Source organism: Pterocles gutturalis, unplaced genomic scaffold, assembly GCF_000699245.1.
Source record: "Pterocles gutturalis isolate BGI_N339 unplaced genomic scaffold, ASM69924v1 scaffold13615, whole genome shotgun sequence".
NCBI classification, from domain to species: Eukaryota; Metazoa; Chordata; class Aves; order Pterocliformes; family Pteroclidae; genus Pterocles; species Pterocles gutturalis.
In genome coordinates this window covers 4,335-15,374 of record NW_010138400.1, presented here as the reverse complement: position 1 = coordinate 15,374, position 11,040 = coordinate 4,335, and the positions used below count along the sequence as shown (strand labels likewise).

At 40.5% G+C, this 11,040-nt stretch overlaps 1 protein-coding gene across 1 annotated transcript in view; it reads right to left on the bottom strand.

Moving 5' to 3' along the window:
- Positions 1-10,802, bottom strand: part of GALNT15 (polypeptide N-acetylgalactosaminyltransferase 15) — a gene marked incomplete at its 5' end in the record, with an annotated part of 19,562 nt that extends 8,760 nt beyond the window's left edge. The window contains 3 exons of the mRNA XM_010082993.1: positions 274-441; positions 9,722-9,926; positions 10,636-10,802. Coding sequence (XP_010081295.1) covers positions 274-441; positions 9,722-9,926; positions 10,636-10,802 — 540 coding nt within the window. The remainder of the gene's footprint in view (positions 1-273; positions 442-9,721; positions 9,927-10,635) is intronic.
- Positions 10,803-11,040: the final 238 nt, after the last annotated feature.

The window sequence follows — 11,040 nt, the reverse complement described above, 5'->3', positions numbered from 1 at the left end:
TACAAACCTCCACACTTTGTCTGGTGGGGTTGTATATTAGTTGTGTCAATGTATGGAAAATATTTCTCATGTTAGAAGTATAACTGCAATCTAGTGAGAATGATTACTAAAGGCCAAAAAAACTCTGTATAAACCAGAAACCTATCCCTCCAAAAAGCATTAACCAAGCATATGCAAGTAACCACGTCTCTCTTCTGGTAGCTGGAAGATGACTCAAATTGTACAGTTTTGCTGCTGAGCTGAGCGGAGGCATATTGGCTGATGGACTGTTACCTGATAGGGCTGATGGGAGACTGTCGTACCTTCTCTTCATGCTCTGGCACTGGTTCCCAATGAAAATCTAGTTTCCAATCAAAAACACCTCGATGCAGGCTCACAGAATGATAGTACTGAAAAGTCTTCCAGTCTATGACATCTATGACAGGGGAGACGACACTGTTTCTGAAAAAAAACAATATCATTGATTTTCAAAGCCAAAGCACAATCTAACTTCACTACTCTGTTAGTAAAGAGTGGTTCTCCTCTTTGACACTGTCAAGCACAAGCACTCCTCTAGATGTTGAGTGCCCCTATTTTCTGATAGAAGCTCAGATGCTCAGTGCATGAAATACAGAGCCTGCAGTGAGGAATCTAAAAATCAATAATTTATTGATAACCTGTACCTTGCATTGTCTTTTAAAACTATTCAGGATTTTGCTGAGTTAACCATCAGAATTCTTACAAAACTATTTCACACAAAGGCCCCAACCTCTGATGTTATAGGCTCTGCATGGATGCAAAGTTTACAGCAAAAGATGATTTTGGCCTCACACATTTTACCATCCTTTGGTTTTGCTGTAGATGTTCCACATACTTCATGAGCTTGTCACTTCAGGCCAATGAAGAGTGCATTTATCCTTATTTTGTTCTGCTGGTTACTTTGCAAAAACATTTATCACCAAGTTCGTAAACCAGTTTCTGTTTGTATTTTATCACAAGCTTAAAATGCTCTTGCAAATGCACTGTCACAGTGCGGAATCTACTTTTAAGAGCCAGAACAGAGCCATTGCATGGTAAGCAGCAATTCTCCAGCTCATTTCTAATTTGAGTTAAACTTGGGTTAGTCTGTGAAGAGGAATTAGACATTCCCACATAGCAAACATGTCATGGTATTTCATAGTGTGCTGGTACATCATCTTGGAATTAACTGATAATTCTCAGAAGAGCTATCAGCATTCCTTGTATCCAGGTCAATATTGGGAAATTTTTGGAGTATAAATGCAATGGTATTAGGGACTGCAGAGAAAAACATGTCGAAGAACAACATTGTCCCTTCTCTGTTACACAAAAAGGATAGCCTCTGGTCTCAGTGTAAGGGCTTGCCTATAGATAGCAGTGCCTCTGGAGAAAAATCAGTAACATTTACTAGGGATTAAAGTACACCAGAAAAAAATCACTCTTGTTCTAGCTAAGAGTATCCATATAGGAAATTATTCTGGAGTAACTACTGTATTGGGTTTGTGTGGTGGGGTTTTGGTAGCAGGCAGGGGGGCTACAAGGGTGGCTCCTGTGAGAAGCTGCTGGAAGCTTCCCCGGCTCCAAGCTGGACCCATCTCTGGCCAAGGCCAAGCCAACCAGTGACGGTGGATCCGCCTCTGTGATAACATATATAGGAGGGGAAAAAAACTGCGGCAAACCTGCAGTGGAGAGAGGAGTGGGATGTGAGAGAGACAATTATGCAGACATGAAAGTCTGTGAAGGAAAGAAGGGGAGGAGGTGCACCGGAGCACAGATTCCCCTGCAGCCCATGGTGAGGAGGCAGCTGTGCCCCTGAAGACAGGGAGGGTAACGGTGGAGCAGAGGCCCTCCCGTAGCCATGTAGGACCCCACACCAGAGCAGGTGGCTGAGCCCAAAGGAGACCGTGACTCCCTGGGAAGGTGGCACTGGAGCAGTCTGTTCCTGAGGGACTGCACCCCGCAGAAGGGACCCATGCTGGAGCAGTTCGTGAAGAACTGCAGCCCCTGGGAAGAACTCACATTGGAGAAGTCCATGGAGGACTCTGCTGTGGGAGGGACCCCACGCTGGAGCAGCGGAAGCGTGTGAGGAGCCCTCCCCCTGAGGAGGAAGAAGCGGCAGAGACAACATGTGATGAACTGACCACAACCCCCATTCCACATCCCCCTGTGCTGCTGGTGAGGAGGAGATAGAGAAAATCAGGAGTAAAATTGAGCCTGGGAAGAAGGGAGGGTTGGGGGGAAGGCTTTTTTAAGATTTGGTTTTGTTTCTCATTATCTTACTTTGATTTTATTGGTAAAAAATTAAATTGTTTTTTTTTCCCCAAGTCAAGTCTGTTTTGCCTGTGACCGTAATTGGTGCGTGATCCCTCCCTTGCCTTGTCTCAGCCCACAAGGTTTTACCTTTTTTTTCTTCCAATTCTCCACCCTATCCCACCTGAGGCAGGGAGAATGAGTGAGTGGCTGCGTGGTGGTCATTGCTGTGTGGGCCTAAACCATGACAAGACCTTTCCCTAGGGGAAAAAAATCCTGTTAAAACTGAGAGAAATTAAATGGTCAAATTTGGGGCAAAAAGTAGGTTCCATCTTCTTTTTTAAAGATTTATATGTTAGCAAGAGATCACTCTTGAGAGATATACGCTTAAAACATAACACTACCAATGGAGAAAGGACATCTCAGAAGTGAGTCCTTTGTACTTTTCCACGGCAGAGACCAGAACCAGCTGAGGAAAATGGTAGCTATGGGTGATGTTAATGTAATCTTAACATATCTTCTCTGCTTTTACAATCACTAGAGTAATGTTTTCTCAGTATCATGGTGGGGGGAAACTCCAAACTTTGTTTTATCACAGCTGCCATTTCCTGTAGAGAATTTTAGAAGCATTATTTTTCCTAATAAGAGCAGACTGCCCTATGATGAGCTAAAGGCAGAAAGATTTAAAATAGAGAAGTGATTATATTTCTCCATTCAGGTGTGAAACCAGCCTTTGTAATATGTAACAACAGGCACTCTTAGAAACAAGCATTGAGTTTATAAATAGATGAGAAAATTTTATGGTCACCTGCAACATTTGTAGGCATATACATTAAGGTAGTGATCTGCTGTCATTCTCCCCCAGGACTGAAGAAGAAATGTAAAGAAATGATACTAAAAATAATAAAGCTGATATCTTTCCCTGATTGTCTTGATGATACCCCTGGGATATAGTTTTGTATCCAGGACAGGAGCCAGCAGCAAACTCAAACTCAAACTCAAGCCAGCAGCAGCCTTTCTACTGAAAGCTGAATTTAACCTTTACTCACTAACAGCATGAAAAGGAAACTAACTGCTTCTAGAAGTTCCTCAAAGGCAGTGTCCTGATGGACTCACACAAGCAGGTGTGTTTTCTTTGATATGCTGAGAAAAATCCATCTAACAAGTTAAATAGATTTGATTTGACTAAACTTCAAAAAATGAAAAGTCACTGTAATTGTAATGTCTACAGCCTGCTGCATTCTCCAGTGTAGGAGTATCTGTAACAACTGTCTGGTTAGGAGTGTATTTGGCGTTGTATACTTCCCACCTCAGTTTGTTGCTACTTGCTGAAATGCATGCTCTCTATTGGTACTTGTTTATCCATTCTCATCCAGACAGAACTGAGGAACTAATGACCCCAGAGTAGTTTATTTTACAATTTCAGAGTCAAGAGGGAAACACCAGGAGAGAGTATTTGAGTGGAAGCCAGAGGAGGCAATATAGACTTGACCATTCAAAAAACCTTGACCATGAAGTCTAGACCACATGTGCATATCCAAGATAATTCAGATAGAGACAATGTGGATACTCAGTTACACTCAAATATATGCTGGACCAGATATATTCTGGATCAAATGATCCAGACATTTCAGACTATCCTACATTTTCACACCATTTCAGCTATTTAAAACCTATCCTTCTTTTTGGATCCACCTTAAATTTGTTGCCACTATAAAACTCCAAACTCCAATGATACTTGTAGCATCAGTGCAAGTGCTCATAAGAGTAAGCACCACAGTAGTAGTTCTGGTCGAATTAATCCTTTCTTTTTAATGCATGCTTTTGCTTTGCTTGTTATTGGGCACTGATTCTTCAATGCCATTCAAGAAAAATACCTGCAGTGATGTAATGGATTCTGATCGTTTGGAGACCAAGCAATTATCCAAACTATCTGCAAATTATAACATGGAAAATTACAGTGTTTAAGACACCTGAAAATAACTCACTGGATAGGTCACATTCTACCCTGGTTAAATTCAACAACAAACCAGAACGAAATAAAATCTAATCTCCTTTCCCACAAAATTATACAGTACAAACTGGTAACTGTCTTTTAGAGCTATTAGTCTAGTAGCTCTTTCAAAATGACAAGATTAACAGTTTTCAACAGTATGTTTGCAAGTGTAATGCTAGATCTTCACCTAGCATAAACTGGTGTAGCTTTGCTGAAATCAACAGAAACACACCTTCTTAGAACTTTAACTATTGGGAGTGTCTTTCTGATCTGAAGTAGAGGAATCCAGTAATTTTATCATGTGTGAAAGATGGTCAATGTTCAATTTTAATCTCAATCGAGCAGCGCTTTACCTATCTTTTGGTGTTTATGCTTTTTTATAAAAGATCTGCTTTCTGCACATTCAGCAATGGTTTGATGATTGTGTGGTTCTAAATGCAAATTTGCAGCAGAAGGTAATTGAAAGTTGGAAGATGTTCTTAGCTTTTTTTTTTTTTTTTTTTTTTTTTAAACTGGCTAACTGGCAGACACTCAGCAGCTTCTCAGTACTTTGAAATGAAACACACACTGGCAAACTACTCCTAATTTTACTCTGTGGAATCCAAGGAAAGGAAAAAACAGGAAATTCAAATACATCTAGCAGCAACGCTTTGAACTGTTTCACTAATCTGTGAATATTTAGAATGCTTGGAACACACATGAACTACAAAAGGTCATAATTCCATAAAAAAGAGCAACCCAAACAAGAACAATTTCCTGGTTTGGGATTTCTCAACCAAATACAATTGTGAATGAAATGTCTTCCCATGACCCTTTACAGTCACCATGGACATTATGTTCTTTTCTATTTTTAGAATAAGTAACATAGGGAGAGGAAGATTTAATTAACACATCTGGTTTGAAATTTTAGATACACTATTTTTTGAAAGTGCTTTTTATTGATTTATACCTTCTTTTGCTGGGAAGGGAACCAATTTTAATCTGTTTAAATCCCCCTTTAAACAAGGAGGAACAAAAAAAACAAACATGAAAATGATATATTTTCCTCAACCAGCTTCAGAGTGGATCATTCCCTGTGCAAATTACATAGCTAGGAAATCCAGGCAGTCCAAGTTCTCTGGCTCTGCACATAGTCAAAACATCAGTAAGTAACTGAGAACCCAAGCTGACTCCTCAGCACGCTGCATTTTCACTGTAAGCAGCTTGCTCACTGTCTGAAATCTTCAGGGAAATAGTAATGCAAAACATTTGAAATTAGATAGGGTTAATAAAAAGATAAAATGCAGTGATCGGGAATGGTAAAGCTATGGTATAAAGGATTACTTAAACACCACCTTACAGACCAACTCCAGACTAACTTAGGGCACATGAACACTCTCCTGAAATTGATGGACTGCTCATATGCTAAGAACTAAACATATACTTCAGATCTCTGTTAGACAGAGTGCTAAGGGAATCCTTTATTTGAAAAAAAAAATTTTTTTTTAAATCTTTTTTGTTAAAATATTAGAATTTTTGTTAAAATCTGTAGGAGCGAGCAATACCTTTTTACCGGGGACAGTCAGGGCATTGTGCCATGAATCATGCTTAAATCCTCACTGCTCCTTCTTTTGGCAGTAATATTTGCTTTTGGCTTTAGAATCTTGTCTTCAGTTTCTTTACCTCAACTTAAGTAAAATAGGTCACCTACTGATCCTGATCAACTGTGAAAGATTGTAAGAAGATAGCATATCTTCACATACCATGTAGATGCAGAACATTAATTTACTGAATTTGAAATGAGTGTTATTGACAAATGGAGGATATAAAAGGATCAGGCAAAAGCAGAAGTCCCAGGAAGCAGGCTGTTATATGTGAAGTATATGGAAGTTTTTCAAAACAAGGAGAGCAGCATAGAAACGCATGCTCAGATGCTGGGGCTGTGTGGGCTCTGGATGGATAACATCATGCTTCCCTAAGCCTGTGAGAAGGTGGAAAACAGATGGCTTATGTATTTTGTACCTCGAAAAGCTAGAGTATGGGCCACTGAGAAGTGGAGAATCACATGAAAAGAGATAAAGGAGCAGTTCAACTTTAGTGCAAAATATTTTCCTTCTCTCTAGCGTTTTACCATAAAACTGGAACCACACATGAATTTTTGAGACAGAAGAACTCTATTTCTGTTCCTTTATCTACAAGCAGAGGCTCCCATTCACTCTGAATGCGAGCAAACAGCAGGTGAGATACCTTTCTACTGCTATGTTCATTTCTTATTCTGTTTAACAGCATTTTCATTAAAGATTAGTGACCTAGAATCACAGTGCCAAGTAGAGGCACTTTGAATTCTAGAAACTAGATAGGCTTCTTTTAATAATCTCACACCTTCTGTTTCCTAATATAATATTTGAGCTGTGGTATAGGCAGTGCACCAGCACAAAGGGAAATAGCCCTTGCAATGAGGAGGAGGGGAAAGGTCCTAAAGGCAAGCTACCCCTTTGCAAGCCACCCCTCTGCCACGGTTATGGTGCCCTTGCCTTTTTCAGAGGTGGAATTCCTTGTCAAGGATATAATCAAGGCTCATTTTACTTTCATGCAGTATTCTCAGGAACCACACCTTGGATTTTTTTTTTTCAAATCACCCTGCTTCTGCATGATGGCCACTGTTTTTAGGTTAAAGGAACAATCTTTTCAAGGCTTCATAGCACAGTTCATTATATGGCCCCTCTGCCTGTCACTGCCTTTGGACCAAATACAAAATAGCAGCTGTCTCCTGCAGTCTCCTGGAAAAGGCAAACCCCTCAAAAGATGACTGTAATAATTGCATAGCTGTATTACTATGCACCATGCACTCACCTGGAATTATCCTGGAACACAAAGAGTTGTCAAATTAAATGATCTGTGGAGCATCTCATCTAGTTTTCTAATGTTGTCCAGGTGCCTACAGTATTCATCCATAAATAATCAAAATGTCACGGGATGCTTTAAAAACTGCTGAAGCATTCTCTAGACAATATACTAAGCTGACGCATAGCTCTCCAGTCAATTTCTCAGGTATGGTTCACCAAACTAGTCCCAATCAAGGTGACCATAAATGCATGTGTAATGATTTTAGGAAGACTCAATGCTTTTTGGGAAAATTATTTTGATTGGGTCAGTGAATAAAACCATCACATAGGGAGATGAAATGTCATCACCCAGAGCAATCCAGACCTGTAAAATTGGGATAATTCTTCTCATGTTTGTCCTGTCTGTCATTACCACAGGCTACTCAAAACTGAAGGTATCTGCCTTTTTTTGAGTATGTTCAACTCAGCGCGAGGTCTCAGTTTGGGCAAGGATCCCTTGGCATCATTCTAAGACAGTTCACAATAATAGTGGTAGATCTGATCAAGAGTCTAGAAAATTAGGCTGAATCACAATTTTCAGAGTTAAAAACTCCCTTCAGCTCCACTAAGCTCCTGCAAAGGTTTGAGCTTTGGAAAGGCTTCATTTTTCCTTACCAGCAAACAACTCACTGACTCACTGACTCACTCTAAGTGATTAAATGTTTTCCCATCCTGTCTCTCCAGCAAAAGCGCATGAGTTGCAGCTTGACTGGTACATTAAGAAGAGGAATGATGGCTATTTTACTAGTCACTGTAAGCTTTTTTTCTCTGTACTTTCCTCATTTGGATATCTCAGGGAATGCACATGATTCAATTTAACAGCTCCTCAACTGCTAAATGAAGCCAAGTTGACTATGCTAATGCCTTACATTTCCATAGTGATCTCCATGCAAGCATTACAAGCAATTTGGGAAAAATAATGAATTAACTTCCTTATCGGGTCAGTGTTATTATCACCATTCTTCAGCTGAGGAAAGGACAGCGAGCAAAAGTGATTGCCAGATGCCTTAGAGCATGTCTTCCCTGTGCACTGGAGAATGGCACAGGTTCTCCACACTAGCAGTGACAAAGCTTCCAGGGTCAGCCACAGCGGCTGATACAGCATAAAGGGATGGTTTAGACCATACTATTATACAAACATCCTTCTACCTTTGCTCCATGCATCCAATTAGCCAGTAGCTAACTCAGTGTTAAATTCTGCTCTCCTGGAGGAATGAATGAGCATATGAGCCCTATAGGGGAAAGAACCCCTTTCTCACCCCCTGGTGACAGTGCTACATAACTCTCAGAGCTACAGTAGGCTTGGTGGCTTTTGCATTCTCTTAGCAGGGATAATTTTTGACAGTGAGTCACTATGATTGTGGTGGGGTCCTAACTTCTCTCTTGCTATTGTAATTCCCCCTTCACTACAGCTCTCCTCTGAAACTTTTTGTAACTCTTTTAATTTCAGCAATACAACCTTGAATAAGGACTGGCTAACTGATACAACAGGAGTTTTGCATGACAGACTATAGCTCAAGGCAGAAGAGTAATGAAGTATATTCATAATAAACCACCTAATAAGTCAGCAGACAAAAAAATAATCTGCTTTTCCAAGGAGGATCTTTTAGAAAAGAATAGTGCTGACATCCTAGGGCAGCATTACTCTTGCTTGCAGTATTTTTAATGTTTTCATTCAAATGATGTAGTAATTTCTAAAAACTCAAATTAATTCTCTTATAAGCAAACATAATCAGACATAAAAGCAGCTTGTTCCAATGCCTGGGAACAGCCTTCAGTACAACTATTTAACAGTCTGGTAAGAGTTTTAAAGATGTATTTTTTTCTTTTACCCCCTCAAGCAATTATTCATTTTTTCCCCAAGTGGCTGGTGGGTAATGATAGAGAAGTTAATGTATAAATTTTTCTTTCAGAAAAGTCCCTTTAATAAAGGACTTACTGCCATGTAATTCTTGAAACATTTTCAGCGATTTAACTCTTTGAAGGACTTGGCGACTGCATAGATGAGCTCAGCTGTACATTAAAGAGCAGGTCCAAGCACCAACCTAAACATGAAAGACTCAGAAAATACAAATCTGTATCTTCCTCTGTCAATTTGGTGTCAGTGAAAGTGCCTGTGATTAGCTAGAACAGGAAGTCTATTTTTTTCTGTGGAACACAAGACAGTATAGGTGACATTGGTACGTAGCCAAACTGGCTCAGGAGGACAAAGCATTTTATCCTTGGCTTCATGACCGAGACAGCTAAAAAGTCAAAATAATGGAGTCTTGCAGTAGTTTCTCTGGTGGATGTTGGCCAATTTCCAAACAGCTTGAGACTGCAACCTTTTTAATTTAGACCACCAGGAAGCCTTCTTACAGCTCTGACCAGATACAAACTCTGACAGTCCAATGATACTGCGTGTAAAGTGAGAGTTATCAGCTGTGTGACCTATCCTGCTTCTCATGTATCAGTGGCGCACGTGATGATAAAGCAGAAAATAAAAGCAATGTGACCAGAAGGAAGAAGGTAACAGAGATAATAAAAACACAAAACAAAACAAATCTTTACAAGTGCATCTCTTTCAGCAGAAATTAGCATATGTATAGTGCTCAGAGGTCACGGGGATATTTACCGGTTGCTGGACAGCCTGGCTAGGAGGGGTTCCAGCCAGCCCTTCTGACACTCGCAGTGTGAATCCATGAAAATGAGAACATCCCCGGTTGCCCGTGCAGCTCCTAGCATCCGACCTCGGATGACTCCCAGCCTCTTGTTGCTCCGGATGAGTTTCACACCGTCCAGTTTAGAGATGTATTCACTCAGAGCTGACTTCAGGGACCCTGTCAGAAACAGAACAGCCACTGAAATGTTTTAGCTTTGATTCAAGTTGTTACAGAAAAGCAATGGGTAGTAGGGGATACTGCTTCTTGCTGGTAACATGTTTTGGGGGCATTTGTTTTACATGGCTAGGTAGGCTGTGTTCCAAATATTCCCACAGCAGCATAATGTCAAAAGGAAGTAGAGACTAATGGAAACAGAAATTCACTAGGTGTGAAGCTATTCCTGTGGAAAACTTAATAGCCTCCTCTCCTGTTTTCTGCAAAAGGTAGATGCTCTGATCATCCCATGAAAGGCGCAGATCAGAGTGAGATATTACAGGTGTTTGGCTTTCCCAAGCACTTTGGATTACTTTATCAATGTGGAGTTTTCCACTCTATGCTTCAGCCAAAGTCCAAGTCTGGAAATTATTACAGCTGACCTGGTCCAGTGGGAAGGCTAAGATTTGCATACTGTGATCTTATTTTAAAATAAGAAAGTTCAGAGTGACCAGAAATGGTGGGGAAAAAGAAACATATTTCAAAGTTGAAAGGCTAAGCTGAATTCTAGGGATGGAAGAGTGAAACCTGTCAGCCAGCTCACCGCTCTGCTTAGCTCTCTTCTTGAGGGTCCTCTTTGCCTTCTACTCTCCTCACACACTTCTTGGAGCAGGACAATTTCTTTCCTGAAGCTTTGGAAGAAAGAGCTCACATACAGAGAAATGGGGACTACCTTGCTGGCTGAGATCATCGACTAGGATGATATCCTTGAGGGAGGCCTTTGGGGCTGTGTCCATGATGTTGTGCACGGTTCTCAGCAGAGTAGACCAGGCTTCGTCATGGAAACAGATGATGATACTAGCAGTAGGCAGACTGGAGTCATATTCTTGCTGCAGGCACCTGCATGGGAGCAAATGAGGGAGACGCTAGAAACACTGGTACAACTGGCTAATTGTCTTTCAGAGCAAAGTTTTAAACTACACCTAAACCTTCAGAGATGGAAAGCAGTTTAAGTTACAGGCTCACTTCTAACAAAGAAAAGGCAGTATTAAGGGTTCCAAGACTGGAATACAAAGCAAAAATATTGGAATGACATTATAAAAATTAAAATGCAAAAATAGGAATGTTCTCCTTTATG